This window comes from Chiloscyllium plagiosum, unplaced genomic scaffold, assembly GCF_037043375.1.
Source record: "Chiloscyllium plagiosum isolate Xiang-an unplaced genomic scaffold, Cpla_swu_hap1 HiC_scaffold_28, whole genome shotgun sequence".
Taxonomy (NCBI): Eukaryota; Metazoa; Chordata; class Chondrichthyes; order Orectolobiformes; family Hemiscylliidae; genus Chiloscyllium; species Chiloscyllium plagiosum.
Window position 1 is genome coordinate 30459011 of NW_028270166.1, and position 19378 is coordinate 30478388.

The following is a 19378-nucleotide window of genomic DNA, read 5'->3' on the forward strand; positions in this document are numbered from 1 at the left end:
ACTTAGCCCATCCTGTCCCTAAAAAGTAGCCACAAAAGTTACTGAGTAGAGAATATAAAGTGTACACTTGGCTGCTTTTGCCTTTTCCTTCTGCAGATGGGCTAAGGCCAATTATAACAACTCCTTAATGATGTAGAGAGTACTGATAGAATCTTTCATACTGCATCCCTTATAGAAACACTTTGCATTGTAACAACCCAATGAACCATCAGGGTGTTTTACTTAAGTACTTATCCTGAAAGAACATAGTTGCAAATCATCCTGAGAATATTCTCCAACACCATGATGCTGCACAAGTGAACGCTGTCACAAAGAGATGAAACACGGTCTAAGTATGAACTCATTACTCAGGTATGATAGAAGCATAAAGAAAATTAACGTTCACAATCATGTACTTTTATTATAATCAAGTCCACAGAATACAGGCTGACACAATCGTGTTATAACCTCGGCAGTTTAGCCACTTTTTCTCAGACATACACAGTACTTTGCATTATACATCCCTCCTTTACTTGAGGTCTTCTCTCCCCATATGAATACAGTCCAAGCTGCCCTTTTCTCTTTTGCTGTGCAGCTACATTTGTGCTCGTTCCCGTTGTAGTCTGGAGTTATATGTCCGTGATACTGTGTTCCAGGCATCCATGTATCGATCCATACACATTGCTATACATTTCTGAAAGACACGGTTCAAAGAAAAGTATAAATCCAATTCAATGCACAGGGATAGCAAGTGGCTCCAATTTTATATGCTGAGGCTGACAAGATCGACACACAAGATCCCATTTCCTATTAGACCAATTTACACCAGAAGACATAAGACTAAGATCATTCAGGTCCATGGTGTGTGCTGGAACAATTCCATTACAATCTAAAAGTCACTGGACAGCCACCCAATCCTATACTGTACAAAGCAAGAAATTATATTTTCAAGAACAATGTTATGTGAATTTAATTAATGTTTATCATTTTCTTCCATGAAAGCAAGAGACCTCAGAATAAAAAACTATTTCTCCAGACTTCCATCACTTAATTAAATAATTCATAACCATCACTAGGCAGAGTATGTGTGATATTATTACAAGCTGAAAATTCCAGGAGTTAGCTGCTGTAGAAAATACAAAGTGAACAGGTCGCAGTAAATACTTCCAGTTTGGCATTTGTTCAGGAGAATTAAGGACATCTGTTCTTAGTGTCAATGGATCGGTGTCAATAAAGGGGACTCAATAGTAAGATGGATTGACAGGGAGATTTTGTAGTCAGGAACGGGGCTCCCAGAAGCTATGTTGCCTCCCCAGTGCCAGGATCCGGATGTCGCCGATCGGGTTTACAGGATTCTGAAGAGGGAGGGTGAGCAGACAAAAATTGTGGTACATATTGGCACCAACGATATAACCAGAAAAGGGACTGAGGACCTGAAAAGTGACTACAGAGAGCTAAGTTGGAAGCTGAAGAACAAGATGGGTAGAGGAGTGATCTCAGGTTTGCTACCGATGCCACGGGATAGTGAGGAGAGGAACATTCAACGAGTGCAGCTTAACACGTGGCTGTGAGGCTGGTGTAGAGGGAGGGCTTCAAATACCTAGACCATTGGGATGCCTTCTGAGGAAGGTGAGACCTATACATGAAGGACGGGTTGCACCTGAACTGGAGGGCCACAAATGTCCTGGGTGGGGGATTTGCTCATGTGGTTCGGGAGGGTTTAAATTAGTTTGGCAAGGGGGCGGGAATCAGAGCTACACATCTGAGAGGGAGGGTAGTTGTAGATGGGGCAGTGACAGGATGTAGTGAATCTATTGGGAAAGTTTCTCACGTCATGAACAAAGGGATCGGTTAAAGTGTGCCTGTTTTTAACGCAAGGAGTGTCAGAAATAAGAGTGATGAATTTAGAGCATGGATCAGTACTTGGGGCTATGATGTTGTGGCCATAATAGAGACATGGGTTTCACACGGGCAGGAATGGTTCTAGATGTTTCAGGGTTTAAAACATTTAAAAAGAACAGCGTGGTAGAAAAAGAGGAGGGGGGGTATAGCATTGCTAATCAGAGAGTGCATCACAGCTACAGAAACGAAGGTTGTTGAGGAAGGTTTGTCTACTGAGTCAGTATGGGTGGAAATTAGGAACAGCCACCTCAATGGGGGTTTTCTACAGACCCACTAATAGCAGTTGAGAGATTGAAGAACTGATAGGCCGGCAGATTTTGGAAAAATGTAGATGTAGTAGGGTTGTTATTATGGGTGACTTCAACTTTCCCAATATTGACTGGAACCTCCTTAGCGCAGATGGTTTGAATGGAGCAGTTTTTGTCAGGTGTGCTCAGGAGGGTTACCTTATTTAGTACATAGATAGGCCAATGAGGGGAGAGGTCATTTTGGATTTGGTGCTCGGCAATGAGCCAGGACAGGTGTCAGATCTTGCAGTGGGAAAACACTTTGGTGACAGTGACCACAAATGCCTCACATTTACCATAGCCTTGGAGGGGAAAAGAAGCAGTTACCAAGGGAAGATATTTAATTGGGGAAAAGGAAAATATGATGCTATCAGACAGGAGTTGGGAAGTACAGTTTGGGAGCAATTGTTCCACAGGAAGGAAACAGCAGACATGTGGAGACTGTTTATGAAGCAATTGTTGCGAGTGATGCATGAATTTGTCCCTCTGTGACAGGTAAGAAGGGGTAAGATTAAGGAGCCTTGGATGACAAGAACAGAGGAGTTTCTCATCGAAAGGAAGAAGGCAGCTCATGTAAGGTGGAGGAAACAAGGGTCTATCACAGCTTTAGACGATTATAGGTTTGCTAGAAAGGAGTTCAGAAATGGACTGAGGAGAGCCAGGAGGGGGCACGAGAAAGGCTTGTCAGGAAGGATTAGGGAGAACCCAAAGGTATTTTATTCATATGTGAGGAATAAGGGAATAACCAGGGAGAAGGTAGAACTGATCAGGGATAGCGTAGGGAACTTGTGTGTGGAGTCTGAGCAGATAGGAGAAGCCCTAAATGAGTTTTTTGCTTCGGTTTTCATTAAGGAAAGGGACCTTGTTGTGAATGAGAACTTTGAGGAGCTGGGATACAGGCTTGAACAGATCAAGATTAATGAAGTTGATGTGCTGGAATTGTTGGCAAACATTAAGGTTGATAAGTCCCCAGGGCCAGACCAGATTTATCCCAGGCTGCTCCAGGAAGCGAGAAAGGAGGTTGCTAAGCCGCTGACGAAGATCTTTGCTTCCTCACTCTCCACGGGAGTCGTACCGGAGGATTAGAAGGAGGCGGATGTTGTTTCTCTTTTCAAGCGAGGTAATAGGAAAATCCTGGGCAATTACAGACCAATCAGTCTTACATCTGTGGTCAGCAAGGTTTTGGAAAGAATTCTGAGAGACAGGATTTATGAATATTTGGAAAAACATAGCATGATTAAAGGCAGTCAGCATGGCTTTGTAAGAGGCAGGTCATGTCTCTCAAATCTTATTGAGTTCTTTGAGGTGACAAGACAGGTCGATGAAGGTTGAGCAATGGATGTGGTGTATATGGACTTCAGCAAGGCATTTGATAAGGTTCCCCATGGCAGGCTCATTCATAAAGTCAGAAGGTATGGGATACAGGGAGATGTGGTTGTCTGGGTTCAGAATTGGTAGGCTGACAGAAGACAGAGAGCGGTTGTAGATGGGAGGTATGCTGCCTGCAGGTTAGTGTTGAGTAGTGTCCCGCAGGTCTGTTCTTGGGCCTCTGCTCTTTGTAGTTTTTATAAATGACTTGGATGAGGAGGTTGAGGGGCAGATTAGTAAATTTACATACGACACAAAGGTTGGAGGGGCCGTTGATAGTATCGAGGGCTATTGCAGGCTGCAGCACGACATAGACAGGATGCAGAGCTGGGCTGAGAAATGGCAGATGGAGTTCAACCTGGATAAATGTGAAGTGATGCCTTTTGGAAGGGCAAACTTGAATGCTGAATATAGGATTAAAGACAGGATTGTTGGCAATGTGCAGGAGCAGAGGGATTTTAGTGTTCAAGTACATAGATCCCTCAAAGTTGCAACCCGAGTGGAAAGGTTGTTCAGAAAGCATATGGTTGTTTGGCTTTCATTAACAGGGGGATCGAGCTGCAAGGTTTTGTTACAGTTCTACAAGTCCCTGGTGAGACCACACTTGGAATTTTGTGTCCAGTTCGGGTCGCCCTACTATAGGAAAGAAACAGAGACTTTGGAGAGGGTGCAAAGAAGGTGTACCAGGATGCTGCCTGGACTGGAGGGCTTGTCTTATGAAGAGACATTGACTAAACTCAGACTTTTCTCTCCAGAGAGAAGGAGGAAGAGAGGTGACCTGATCGAGGTATGCAAGGCAATGAGAGGCATGGATAGAGTCAATAGCCAGAGACCTTTCCCCAGGGCTAGCACAAGGGTTCATAGTTTTAAGATATTAGGAGGAAGGTATAGAGGAGACGTCAGGGGTAGGCTCTTTACGCAGAGAGTTGTGAATGCATGGAATGAGTTGCCAGCAGTGGTGGTGGAAGCAGAGTCATTAGGGACATTTAAGCGACTGATGGACATGCACATGAACAGCAGTGAATTGAGGGGTGCGTCAGTTAGGTTATTTTATATTATTTTATTTTACTTTAAGTTTAATCCTCGGCACAAGATCGTGGGCTGAATGGCCTGTTCTATGCTGTACTTTTCTATGTTCTATATCATTCGTTCACTTGTGGAATGGGTGGCAGTATTTCCTTTTTACCACGAGGGGCTGGAAGCTTCGCATATTTCACAGTTGGATGTTGGATAACTGAACTTCTGCTTTATATTGAAGACTCTTAAAACAAATACTCAATAGGAAAAGAATTTGTAATTTAATAAGCTGAGTGGAATATGCATGTAATAGAACAATCCTGATACATTTTCATGTATACCACACTGAGCAGATTTGAACTTATGGAGCTCAGTTTCCTAATCTTGAATGTTCTGGAATGTGAATGTCTCATTACCCTTACAAGCTAGAAAAACACAAAGGCTGAAACTGACATAGTAAGAAAGTTGGAAGATATTCGTTTGGGTGTGTGTGTATGTGTATGTGTGTGTGTGAGAGAGAGACTGAGTGAGTGAGAGAAAACACTCTTCAGTAAATTACATTCACTGACTGAAGGATTCAAGGGACACAGAGAGAGAGGGAGAGACGGGACGGAAGCTGGCGGAAAGATTAACTCTGTGGTCTGATTTGAGTGTACACTTGCTTCTCATGGATTGAATGCTTGCGTGTTGTTCCTTGGAGCTTGAGATCTGGGCGTGTTATGAATTTAATTTGCATTTTGGGAATCTAAGATGATGTCAAAAGAAAAAAGCCATTTTGTAGGACAATGATATTGGGCATGTTAGCTGAGCGAGGATACCTTATGACCTCTTTTCCACATAGTTTTGACTAGTCTCTTGTTATGATGTACTGTTAAAAGGGAAGCTTATCAAGCTAAAGGCAATTGGCCATTTGGCCTGGCTTGATCAAGGTTTCTGACTTTGATGTGCATGTAGCTTAATTAATCAAATATACTCAGACCTGGCAATTAGTTTCTTTTCCTCTATAAACGTCTGCCATTTTATTGTTGCTAATCTGACTAAGAACATGTGGTGTTTTTGTAATTTTAATACCAATTTCTGTATAAAGACCAACTCCCACCCATTTATCTCTTAGCCACTTTCGGCCACAAGCCTCATTCCTGATGAAGGGCTTATGCTCAAAACGTCGATTCTCCTGCTCCTCGGATGCTACCTGACTGGGTGTGCTTTTCCAGCACCACACTCTTCGACAAAGCTCTTGCATTCCAAACCACTTGCAATAATTGCCAACATACCGTTGACTTCCTAGTTAGTTTGTTATATTTGCACATTAGCTTTTAGTTCTGAAGGGTCACTGGACCCAAAATGTTAACTCTGCTTTCTCTCCACAGATGCTGCCAGACCTGCTGAGTTTCTCCAGCAATTTCTGTTTTTGTTAACTTTCTGTGTTTTGTTGATACTCCAACGCCTTTTAACACCAATATTCAATAGTTTCCAACCTTTTTAAAAAAGGCTTTCTATTCTTTCTATCAAAATGAATAACCTTATTATAGAGTCATAGAGATGTACAGCACAGAGTTTCCGTGCATTATGTTTGAATTGCCACCCTTGTGCCCACTCACTTAAACTACCTACATCCTTTTGCAGACTATTTCCTCACAGTTTACTTTTCTATCGTTAAAACAGATTGCAATTTTTTATCTTTGCTACCTTTGTCTTTTCATTTATAATCTTTATTTCCCTTTTTGCTCCTTCTGGGCAGCAAATATTCATTATCCTTCCATTTATAGCTCCTCCTGACACATCTTTTGTTTACTTCCTTAACTAATTTGCGACTCCCTTGGGCTTTCACATGAACATTTTTGCTCATTTAATCTCTCCTAATGTCCATCATATCACAGATATTCCCTGTGGTTTAACCCTTCCTTCTCCTTTTCACTTGCTCAAAACCTACTGCATTTCTGGTTTCCCTAGTTTTAATGCAAGGTCACAGCCCTGAAACATTAACTTTATTTACCGCTCCACAGGTGTTGTCTTACCTGAGCATTTTCTGTTTTATTGGCTTTTCCCCCACTTTTTAAATAATCATCAGAAAACATGTATGTGTTACATGCAATCCCTTCAAGTCATGTTATAGACTGTAAATAGCCAAGGTCAGCACTAATCTGTGCAGCATCCATTGGTAGCAAATATACCAACACAAAAATAACCTGCCTATTCCAACCTCTTTCTGTCCTTTAATTAATCCTCCTTTCTTGCTGATATGTTACTCTAACCTCATGAATCCTTATTTGTGCAACAACTTCTCGTGGATCTTATCAGATAGTCTCTGAAAATTCAAACATACTGTACCACCCACTGGATCCCAATTATATACCCTGCTATTTTTGTCCTCACAACAAACTGTCAGATTTGTTGTCATTTCATAAATCTGCGTTGACTCTGTACAACCATTTGATTTTAAATGTGCCCTGTTACCACTTTCTTTGTATTGAATTCCAGCATTACCTCAATGACTGAATGGCTTGTACTGCCATATTTTCTCTCTCCCTCTTTTGTTCAAGAGGCATTACATTTACTACCTGCCTACCCACTGAAGCAGTCAGAACTTGGCAAATTTTGGAAGATCATGTCAAATCCATCTCCTATCTTTACAGTTGCCTCTTTTAGAGCTCTAGGATGTTGACCACTTGGTTCAAGTGAATTCTCAGTTTCCAGTTCTGTTAACGTCTCTTTTTTAAAAAAACTAATATTAACTAAACTTCTTCACTGTCAATAGACTTAGCTATTTCTGTGCTTTAATGAAAGTTATGAATACAAACATCTTTTATGTTATATGTACAATGAGGAACGTGACATAGTTATCAGACAAGAATCAGATCCTACTTTCTTTTCCATATTTCACAATTACATGTAAACAAATTCAAATGCAAGACAGTGCCTGTTGTAGAACACTTCTTGACATAAGAAGGTCTTATGTCAGTAGTAGGGAAAATCTTGGAGAAGATTCTAAGAGAGAGGATTTACTCACATTTGGAAAATATGGACTTATTAGGACAGACTGACGGGCAGAGGGGGTGGGGTGGGCCTTGTTGGTAGGGGATATTCAGTCCCTTGCGCGGGGCGACCTAGAGTCAGGGGATGTAGAGTCAGTGTGGATAGAGCTGCGAAATACTAAGGGTTAAAAAGACCCTCTTGGGAGTTATCTACAGGCCCCCAAACAGTAGTCTGGATGTCGGATGTAAGTTGAATCAGGAGCTGAAATTGGCCTGTCGCAAAGATGTTACTACAGTTGTTATGGGGGATTTTAACATGCAGGTAGACTGGGAAAATCAGGATGGTATTGTACCTCAAGAAAGAGACTTTGTGGAGTGCCTCAGAGATGGATTCTTAGAGCAGCTGGTGCTGGAGCCGACCAGGGAGAAGGCAATTCTGGATCTGGTATTGTGTAACGAACCAGAAGTGGTCAGAGACCTCGAAGTGAGGGAGCCATTGGGAGGTAGTGACCATAATACATTAAGCTTCAATCTGCAATTTGAGAGGGAGAGGATACAGTCGGAAGTGACAGTACTTCTGCTGAATAAAGGGAACTATGGAGCTATGAGGTAGGAGCTGGCCAAAGTTCAATGGTGCAATACTTTAGCAGGGATGACTGTGGAGGAACAATGGCGGATATTTCTGTGTATAATGCAGAAGTTGCAGGATCAGTTCATTCCTAAAAGGAAGAAAGATCCCAGGAGGCGGCATGGGCGGCCGTGGCTGACGAGGGAAGTTAAGAAACATTTAAAGTTAAAAGAGAAAAAGTATAACACAGCAAAGATAAGTGGGAAAACTGAGGACTGGGAAGCTTTTAAAGAGCAACAGAGGATTACTAAGAAGGAAACACGCAAAGGAAAAATGAGGTACGAAGGTAAACTGGCCAATAATATAAAGGAGGATAGTAAAAGCTTTTTTAGGTATGTGCAAGGCAAAAAAATGGTTAGGACTAAAATTGGTCCCTTGGAGACAGAAACAGGGGAATATATTACGGGGAACAAAGAAATGACAGAAGAATTAAATGGGTACTTCAGATCTGTGTTCACTGGGGAAGACACAAGCAATCTCCCTGAGGTAACAGTGGCTGAAGGACCTGAACTTAAGGGAATTTATATTTGCCAGGATTTGGTGTTGGAGAGACTGTTAGGTCTGAAGGTTGATAAGTCTCCGGGGCCTGATGATCTACATCCCAGGGTACTGAAGGAGGTGGCTCGGGAAATCGTGGATGCGTTGGTGATTATTTTCCAGAGTTCGATAGATTTGGGGTCGGTTCCTGAGGATTGGAGGGTAGCTAATGTTATACCACTTTTTAAGAAAGGTGGGAGAGAGAAAGCAGGAAATTATAGACAAGTTAGTCTGACCTCAGTGGTGGGAAAGATGCTGGAGTCTATTATAAAGGATGAAATTACGACACATTTGGATAGTAGTAACAGGATAGGTCAGAGTCAGCATGGATTTATGAAGGGAAAATCATGCTTGACTAATCTTCTTGAATTTTTTGAGGATGTAACTCTGAAGATGGACGAGGGAGATCCAGTAGATGTGGTGTATCTGGACTTTCAGAAAACTTTTGATAAAGTCCCACATAGGAGGTTAGTGAGCAAAATTAGGGCGCATGGTATTGGGGGCAAAGTACTAACTTGGATTGAAAGTTGGTTGGCTGATAGGAAACAAAGAGTAGTGATAAACGGCTCCATTTCGGAATGGCAGGCAGTGACCAGTGGGGCACCGCAGGGATCAGTACTGGGACCGCAGCATTTTACAATATATGTTAATGATATAGATGATGGTATTAGTAATAACATTAACAAATTTGCTGATGATACTAAGCTGGGTGGCAGGGTGAAATGCGAGGAGGATGTTAGGAGAGTACAGGGTGACCTGTACAAGTTAGGTGAGTGGTCAGATGCATGGCAGATGCAGTTTAATGTGGATAAATGTATGGTTATCCACTTTGGTAGCAAGAACAGGAAGGCAGATTACTCCCTAAATGGAATCAATTTAGGTAAAGGGGCAGTACAGAGAGATCTTGGTGTTCTTGTACACCAGTCAATGAAGGCAAGCATGGAGATACAGAAGGTCGTGAAGAAGGCTCATAGCATGTTGGCCTTCATAACAAGAGGGATTCAGTATAGAAGCAAAGAGGTTCTTCTGCAGCTGTACAGGGTCCTGGTGAGACCAAACCTGGAGTAGTGTGTGCAGTTCTGGTCTCCAAATTTGAGGAAAGACATTCTGGCTATTGAGGGAGTGCAGCGTAGCTTCACGAGGTCAATTCCTGGAATGGCGGGATTACCTTACACTGAAAGACTGGAGCAACTGGGCTTGTATACCCTTGAGTTTAGAAGACTGAGGGGATATGATTGAGACATATAAGATTATTAAAGGATTGGACACTCTGGAGCAGGAAACATGTTTCCGCTGATGGGTGAGTGCCGAACCAGAGGACACAGCTTAAAAATACGGGGTAGACCATTTAGGACAGAGATGAGGAGAAACTTCTTCACCCAGAGAGTGGTGGCTGTGTGGAATGCTCTGCCCCAGAGGGCAGTGGAGGCCCAGTCTCTGGATTCATTTAAGAAAGAGTTGGATAGGGCTCTCAAGGATTGTGGAATCAAGGGTTATGGAGATAAGGCAGGAACAGGATACTGATTAAGGATGATCAGCCATGATCATATTGAATGGTGGTGCAGGCTCGAAGGGCAGAATGGCCTACTCCTGTACCTATTGTTTATTGTCTGTTCCAAACAGGTTTAGTTGTAATATTCCACATATTCTGGCATGAAGAATGTTCTTCAGTTTTTGGTTTAAACATTTCAAGCTGTTGAGTGATGTAAAACCATGTTAAATCTTCTAAGAATTTTCATAATATTGAGTCTCCATGAATGATCCCAATGTAAGAAAATATCAGGTTCACCTGAATACGGCTTCCTTAATAGTTCAGTTAAAAATGTTCTCCTTACAGGACAAAAGCAGTCAGCCTGATTTTTAAAATTAATATTCATTAAGTGAAGCTCTTTAATCCACATTTACTGGCATTTCCTCATAACCTTTATTTACTTCCCAATTTAAAATGTTAGTTCGAAAGGGAGAAAGGTTCAGTTCCATTACTCGGGTTTAACAAATTAACTCACCACAGGCTCAAAATCTCCCATTGAGAAATAGCAGAAAGGCATGTTTTCTCTGTAATGAGTAACCCAGAAGTGAAATCATGGGAATATGAGAGAGGGTCAAGGTTGTTAGAGAAATGACCAATCCTCTCACGTTTGGATGGGTTTGTGAATGCCATGAGTTTTAATCTGATTGATATCAGGCAAACGTTGTCATTGATATCACCAAATACTTTAAATTTTTTTTACAGCTTTTGTCTCACTAATTACAAATAGTGGTGCTTGATGTCACTAAAATTAAAATAATTCTAGAGGTGAGGGAGCACGTTACAGACTGTTCCCTGGGAATGTGGTACACACAAACCTGTCCTCAGTGTTGAATATTAGCAAGGGTGCATGGAGGTGCAATCAGAAGCAAATTCATAGACCTCTGGATGACTTGGCTTCACAGGGGAGTAAAATGAAGTACAGATCTGCAATTGTTACAAGTGACTTAATCACAGAATTAAACACAGGGATGAGTTCCCATTTCAATGATGCCAAGGGAAGGGATATCACTGAATAGGTGCAGGTTGTTCTGCTAATAGGTAAGGACACAGGCAGAAGTTACAGTCCAAATTGGAACTAACATAGATAAAGAAAAGGTTTGCCTTACAAGCAGACTCTCAGGAATAAGAGCAAGATTAAAGGTATTCATTTTTGAGTACTGTTAATGCACAGAAACAAGAAAATAATATGGTGAGGATATGACTGAAGAAATGGTGAACAAGAGTGGCTTTAGCTTCCTGGGGCACCAGGAATACTTCCAGGTCAGGTAGAAACCAGAATTGCACCTCAACAGAACAAGGAATAGTATAGAAAAAGTTCAAGGATATTTAAGAGGCAAATTGACAGTTACATGAATAGGCAGTCATGATTTGGAGGAGTCGGTGTTGGACCGAGGTGGACAAAGTTAAAAATCACACAACACCAGGTTATAGTCCAACAAGTTTCTTTGGAAGCACTAGCTTATTAAGTGCTGCTTCTTCATCAGGTGGTTGTGAAGCAGGTCCATAAGACACAGAATTTATAGCAAAAGATTACAGTGCCACACAGCTGAAATGATAAACCTAGATTAAGTCTTTCATCTTTTAGAATGGGTTTGCTTGTTTCGTATCTTTAATATGTAAATCCCAGAATTTCTTTTAAGTCACATTCTCAAGATAACTTCAGGTTTTCTAACAGAAGGTGCCATCTCCGCTCAGACAATGCATTAAAGGTGTGAGGTTAAAGTCTGTCTTTGTCCCAACTTTGAGTCAGACTGTTCTATTTCTAAAGTGGGGTTTATAGAAGACTACATGGATTGACTGTAGGTTATGCATTCTTTGAGCAAAATAGAACGAATCTGCAAATATAATTCTGCAGGTGCAAATTCACTCCATAAACTTATACGGCTGCGCGTGCAGGAGAGACAGAGTGAGTGCGTGCATGTGCTATCCTTAAGGCTGGGCACTTTGCTGCAAACTATGATCTGGTTAAAGGTTGGTGGTTGTTTAAAGGTGAGAAGTGGAGGCGTAGGGAAGGTCTTGGCGAGGTGCTCATCCTCATTGATAACGTGTTGCAGGCTGAGAATAACATGGCACAGCCTTTCGGCTCCCGGGAAAACCTGGACATCGAAGGGTACCCTATGGGTTGCAACCCATATTTGTCTCCTGAGGAGGTCATTACCATTTCTCGCTGTGGCAAGTCAAAACTGGCAGTCGATGAGTTGACCTGATGACCAGCCTTCAGGACAACATCGACCACAATACCGTACAACCCTGTCACGGCAACCGCTGCAAAATGAATCAGAATGTTGACATGGATTCCACCTTTACATGTGGGGACACCATGTACGCAACAGGTACTCATGTGACTTGGCCAAGGTTGTCTATCTCATATGCTGCAGACAAGTATGCCCTGAGGCATGGTAAATTGGCGAGACCGAGCAGATGCTACAACGGATGAATGGACACCACACAACAATCACCAGGCAGGGGTGTTCCCTCCCAACCGGGGAATAGTTCACCGGTCAGGGACATTCGGCATCGGATCTTCGGGTGGCCATTCCCCAAGGCAGACTTTGGGACGGGCAGCAACACAACGTGGCCGCCCAGAGGCTAATAACCGAGGCCAGTACCCGTGGGGACGGCCTCAAGGAGGGCCTTGGGTTCATGACACACACACCCACACACACACACCCACGCATGCATCCTCTCACAGACTTATATCCTATCACACTCACACTTTACTAAGCTTACACACGTGCAAACTCTCACTCTCACATGCACTCACACCCACACGCACACACACTTTGTCTCTCCTGCACGCATACACATATAAGTTTATGGGGTGAATTTGTAACCGCAGAATTATATTTGCAGATACGTTCTATTTTGCTCAAAAAAAATGCATAACCTACAGTCAATCCATGTAATATTCTATAAACCCCACTTTAGAAATAGAACCAGTCTGACTCAAAGTTGGGACAAAGACAGACTTTAACCTCACACCTTTAATGCATCGTCTGAGCGGAGATGGCACCTTCTGTTAGAAAACCTGAAGTTATCTTGAGAATGTGACTTAAAAGAAGTTCTGGGATTTACATATTAAAGATACGAAACAAGCAAACCCATTCTAAAAGATGAAAGACTTAATCTAGGTTTATCATTTCAGCTGTGTGGCACTGTAATCTTTTGCTATAAATTCTGTGTCTTATGGACCTGCTTCACAACCACCTGATGAAGAAGCAGCGCTTCAAAAGCTAGTGCTTCCAAATAAAACTGTTGGACTATAACCTGGTGTTCTGTGATTTTTAACTATGAATAGATAGGAAATAGAGGGCTCCAGACTGTGTAAAGGCAAAAAGTTTTAGTTTAGAAAGACTTCATTTGTCGGCGAAGCCTTTGTGGGCTGAAAGACCTGTTCATGTTCTATATTATTCTTTGCTCCATAAGTCATAAAGTATTACCTGTTCAGAATTGTCCAGTGAACTTCCTGGCTTGCCAATACACTTTCTGAAACATTTATCAGTCATTCGCTGAAATGACACAAAACAAAACATGCTTACTCTGTGTTTCAATTCCACAGTGACGCAAGTGTCTATGTACTATTAGTAGTTTGCTTACAAAGATATCCCCACGTTCGATTCTGAAACTGAAGCCTGATAACATTGCTCAAGGTAAAAACAAGGATGGCAGATGCTGGAAACCAGATTCTAGATTAGAGTGGTGCTGGAAAAGCACAGCAGTTCAGGCAGCATCCGAGGAGCAGGAAAACACTGCTCAAGATCAGATGAAGTAAGATCAAAAGCTTGACCGCCCAAAAGTACCAGGACTCTCCACTCCATTGTTCCCTTAAAAAAAATGCTTCTCATAGCCCATTTTTTTTGGTCTATTCTTTAAATCTCTTGTTCACTAGTTCAGCATCTATCATACTTATACTAGGTTTGTTTTATTCATTTATGGGATGAGGGCATCACTGGCTAGGGCATTTATTGCCTATCCCTTATTGCCCAGGACGGTGGTTGGGAGTCAACCAAATTGTGGAGCTGTAGTCACACGTAAACCAGACCAGGTTAAAATGGGCAGATTTTTTTTCCTAAAGGACATTACTGAACCAGATGGGTGAAATGCCTGGGGTAATATTTCTGTTGAAGATGCCATATACAATAAGTAACCATTGTCTGATCTCAGCCAGGATGGCCACTGCGGGGCTGTAATTGTCTCAACAGTTTTGTAATAGGGAACAGTAAATCACTGCAGTTACTGCTCTCAATCTTGATCCATTGATTGTCACGGGAAGTTAAGTAGGTGTGGATCATGTGTGAGTCAGTATCAGTTTGGGAGTGAATTGTCTCCCACAATCATTGTCTAGACTCTCGTTATACCAGCTTATTTTGGTGTAGATTTGGTGCCTCAAAGACATAATGATAGACTTTTGGTGCGGCTATGATTCATGGATGAAAATATTTTGCAACGCACACCTTTTCTTAGTTTTTATTTTATTTTTTCTGATGCCCTTTCCAAACTCATCTTGTCCAAAAGAGGCCACTGTTGACATTTCTTGTATTATTGATAAGTAATGCAGATTAAGTAACACAAATTTAGCTTTCTTGAAAATCGCATATAGCTCAGTCTACTACAAATAATTATGTATGTAATCTCCTGTTTGCACGTTTCTGCACATGGCAATTACACACATGGTTTCATCTTGGTCCTTGGTTTATCAGCATTGAACTTCTAAAGCAACAAGATTACATCCCCTTCACCCTCAACTTCCAAGATACAATTACATACCATTGAGTGATAACATATATACATTAGTGTAGTTGCAAAATTATTTATGTAGAAACAATAACTGAGAGATTTAAGAATTTAAGAGTCCAGGAGTCTATACAATATACAGGTGGTTCGACAATCTTTCCAGACTGGTATGATTTCTGCAGATTTCAACTTCAATCTTATTTGGTAGTATTTAATTTGAACTTTGCTAAAAGGAATCAATAACTCAAAGCTTTTCATCATGCAATCATTAGGAATAGGACACAGGAAACAATTTAAAAAGAATCGCAAATTTATGCAGCATGAGAAAGGATGCAAACTGGTTGGGTCATCAATGGCATGGAAATGCAACAAGACTAGTTAACTGTCAATCTTAGTCCTCAAAACAGGAAAATAAACTTTGATTGGTCACGGTGTTTCCATGGAAATTAAAAGACTGGTAGTCACCATGACCCCTCTTTTACCAATGCAAAACAATATCATGTACAAATGAGTTCCTTTTGCCTGTATAAGAGTCATAGCTAATTGATGACATCCTATGTGAATGAGATAAACTATTCCTCCTCATCCTTTTGCAGACATTGACATAGCTTGCCACAACATCCACCTCCATGGCCTTTCCTCTAGTGTTACACAGCATGGTGGGACTGCACATATCTGGTTCCATTCTTGTCTTACGATTCACATGAGAGAATTGCCTGTAGTTCTCTTCCTGCTCCAGAACTTTATGTCTGGACCTACTCTTATCCTCTGCCTATTTCTATTGCATGCTGGCTGTCAGCAACATTATCCAACAACACAACATCCATCCTGATATATATGCTGTACCTCAGCACCACCATTGTCTCTAAATTCTTACAGTGCATGCCTGACATGCAAAATTGTTTCGACATAATATATGTTAAAGAGACAAAGACATTATCTTCATTTCCCACCCTGCATATTCACTGTCCACTAGGACAGAGTTACATCAGTGCCCACCAACTGGGAACTGGAATTCTAGGGAACCATCTGAGCTTGGGTTGGGAGCAGCACTGGGTCTGTGACTTGCCCCTGGCCCTGCCTATCACTGACTCCATCCCAGCAAAGTAAATGGCTGTTTGCAATCATGGTATAATATCTGATGTCACACATTCAGCCATCTCTAAGATCGTTTACTTACACAATGCCACAGTGCACTCTGCCTCAGCTTAAATGCTGCTAAAATCCTCAAAGCCCTCATTACATCTATACTTCTTAACCCTCACTTATACCCATGGTTCTAACTCTCTGCATTAACTAACCACAACATCCACCTCCTTCCACTCAAAACAGAGACTGTGGCATGGTGGTAATATCACTGGTCCAGGAGTCCACAGGCCCAAACTTTAAACGTAACATAAACGTAATTAATAAAATCTGGCAATTAAAAAGCTAGTCTCGGTAATCCTGAAAATGAAACAAGAATCAATTGTTATGAAAAGTTCGTAAAAATATTAAGGTATGTTGTGAACATAACACACTGAAGTTGCAGATGAATATGGATCAGTTGAGTCAGTGGGCAAAAATATGGTAGATGGAATATGAGGAAATTTGAAGTTATTCATTTTGGCAGGAAGAATAGAAAAAATTAGTTGAATGGTAAAAGACTGCACAATTCTGAGATGCAAGGAGATCTAGGCGTTCCAGTATGTAAGTCACAAAATGTTAGCATGCATGTACAACAAGTAACTAAGGCTAAAGGAATGCTATTACAAAAGGAATTCTTCAGTTATATACAGCATTGATGAGACACCTCGAATACTGTGAAGTGTGGACTACTTACTTAAGGATGTAAACACATGGAAGACACTTCTTACGTTTACTCAACTGAGGGTTGTCTCATGAGGAAAGGGTAGACAGACTAGGCTTGATTCAGTGGGAGTTTAGAAGAGTGAGAAGCACTTCTCTGAAAGTCAAAGTCTCTGAATAGAGGCTTCTGTGAGATGGTGGTGATGTTCCTACCTCTGGACCACTAGTCCCAAGTTCAAGTATCACCTGCTCCAGAAGTGTTTAATAACAGGACGGCATGGTGGCTCAGTGGTTAGCACTGCTGCCTTGCAGCGCCAGGGACCCTGGTTTGATTCCAGCCTCGGGTGACTGCGCGGAGTTTGCACATTCTCCCAGTGTCTGCGTGGGTTTCCTCCAGGTGCTTCTGTTTCCTCCCACAGTCCAAAGATGTGCAGGTCAGGTGAATTGGCCATGCCCATAGTGATAGGTGTATTAGTAGGGAGCAGGGGAATGGGTCTGGGTGGGTTACTCTTCGGAGGGTCGGTGTGGACTTGTTGGGCCAAAAGGCCTGTTTCCGCTCTAATCTAATCTAAAAACATCTCTGACCAGGTTATTAGAAAGGATCTCCAAGACCCTGAATGGTTTTTCAGAAAAGATGAAAACTTTTCTCTCATGAGGTTGTGATTTGTGGAACTTTCTGCCTCAGAAGGTGGTGGAGATGGGATCATTAAGCATTTTTCAGGCAGAATTACCAACAGATTCCTGTTAAGCAAGTGATTCAAATACTATCTGGAGTGTATGCAAATATGGAATTCTAAACACATACAGAATGCTGGAACAGGCATGCAGGGGCCAATGTGACTACTTCTGCTTCTAATTCATATGCTTATAGGCATGTAAAAGACCATCTGGTCTGTGATTAATACTGTGCAGTGCTGTGATTAATTGGCCTAGCAACTAAAGATAGGGAACAATACTGAACTTGACAGTGAGATCCACATGCCATTTAAAAAATAATTTTGATAATGCCATTCACAACTCAAAGTTTGCACCTTTCTTAAAGGGACACAAGACAACCTAGTCACTTCTAATTTTTTGGTGTAAGAAACCAAATTAACCAGTAATATTTGGTTCTGGTGCTAATTATGCAAATATGTTAGACAAGCCTTCTGCTGCTATGGTTGTAAACTCTTGAGTTCCTTCATTGACACTCTTTCCTCCTTTCAGACACACTTTATATCCTTCTGAAGAAGGGTCACTAGCCTCAAAACGTTAACACTATTTTCTCTCCCCAGACAGTCAGATTTGCTGAGTTTCTCAAGCAATTTATGTTTTCGTTTCAGATCTTCAGCATCTGCAGCTCCTTGTTTTATTTCACTCCTTATATTTTACCTTTTTTGACCTTGCTGTAGTTCATTGACCTTCGTATGTTTTACTTGACTCAACGTCACACGTTCTTTGCTATACCTGTGAATCTCTTTAAAAACTATTACTCCATTAGAGGGCCCAATAAAGGACAATCGGATGAATTTTTCTGGACATCATAGTATTACGAAATTGAAAGTTCCACTCGTCAAAATAAAAAAGAACGCCCTGCAACCTTTCCCCTCTCTTCCTGGTTGCCAACTTCTGTTGGAAGGCGAAAGTGGGTACTGCAGATGCTGGAGATTAGTTCCTGATGACAAGGGCTTTTGCCCGAGACGTCGATTTTCCTACTCCCCGGATGCTGCCTGACTTGCTTTTCCAGCACCACACTAATCTTGATTTAGCTTCTGTTGGGATTTTTAACGTCCTTGTCCCCCACGTGTGCTAACCCGGGAATGACCTCTGCCCTCACGATACCGCATACACAACTCGAAGACCCGCCCCACGACGCCGTGAATTCCCATTGGTCAGACCCCCTGTCAATCATGTCGCGGGATGCTGTAAATTGACGAGGAGGGTAACCGGAGGGTGGAGCTCCATGGAGCCGGGTGCTGCTGTTGGTTAATATTTAGCGCCTACCAACCTGTAAAAGTTCCTGGGCGTTTGCGACGGCGATTTGTAGCTTCACCTGCTCCATGATCATCCCGGAGTCCACCTTCCCTCCGCCAGGCCCTCCTGAAGAGAAATCCGAAGAGAAGCTGTCCATCCTCGCGAGGCCCCGCGAACCCTGCTGCAGCAACGGACGGAGCGCGAGAATGGCGGATCGGCGCGCGCGCGCTGAGTGCAGGCTGAGATTTGAGAACTACAACTCCCAGACTGCACCGCCCCATCCGTTCCGTCACGTGATCTTGCCTATCAGCGTGGTCCCAGTCACCTATTCGGCAAAACAATGACTGCAGATGCTGGAAACCAGAGTCTAGATTAGAGTGGTGCTGGAAAAGCACAGCAGGTCAGGCAGCATCCGAGGAGCAGGAAATTCGACGTTTCGGGCAAAAGCCCTTCAACAGTCACCTATATATTACTCTAATTTCACTGCCTGTGTTTTGTTAGGGGTGAAGGAGAAAGTGAGGACTGCAGATGCTGGTGACCAGAGTCAAAAAGTGTGATGCAGGAAAAGCACCACACAACTTGTCAGGCAGCATCCAAGGAGCAGGAGAGTCGACCTGTAGGGCATAAGCCCTTCATCAGGATATTCATTAGGGCCACCCTGGTCTCGTTATCCTTATTG

The 19378-nt window shown here is 42.2% G+C and overlaps 1 protein-coding gene across 1 annotated transcript; it reads right to left on the minus strand.

Annotated features, from left to right (window-relative positions):
* Nucleotides 1–374: 374 nt before the first annotated feature.
* Nucleotides 375–18913, minus strand: timm13 (translocase of inner mitochondrial membrane 13 homolog (yeast)). The gene is made up of 3 exons (XM_043721060.2): nt 18734–18913; nt 13665–13733; nt 375–673 (listed from the first exon to the last, which is right to left on the minus strand). Exons 1-3 carry the CDS (start codon nt 18854–18856, stop codon nt 575–577), a joined length of 291 nt encoding a protein of 96 aa, XP_043576995.1. The 5' UTR covers nt 18857–18913; the 3' UTR covers nt 375–574.
* Nucleotides 18914–19378: the final 465 nt, after the last annotated feature.

What these genes read in the sequence shown, in the direction of transcription:
- timm13 (XM_043721060.2), bottom strand. Translation starts at nt 18,856, where the DNA reads ATGGACAGCTTCTCTTCGGATTTCTCTTCAGGAGGGCCTGGCGGAGGG. An exon ending in ACGCCCAGGAACTTTTACAG is followed by an intron (nt 13,734 to 18,733) that starts GTTGGTAGGCGC and finishes GTGTCATTTCAG; the next exon opens with CGAATGACTGATAAATGTTT. An exon ending in CACTGGACAATTCTGAACAG is followed by an intron (nt 674 to 13,664) that starts GTAATACTTTAT and finishes CGTGTCTTTCAG; the next exon opens with AAATGTATAGCAATGTGTAT.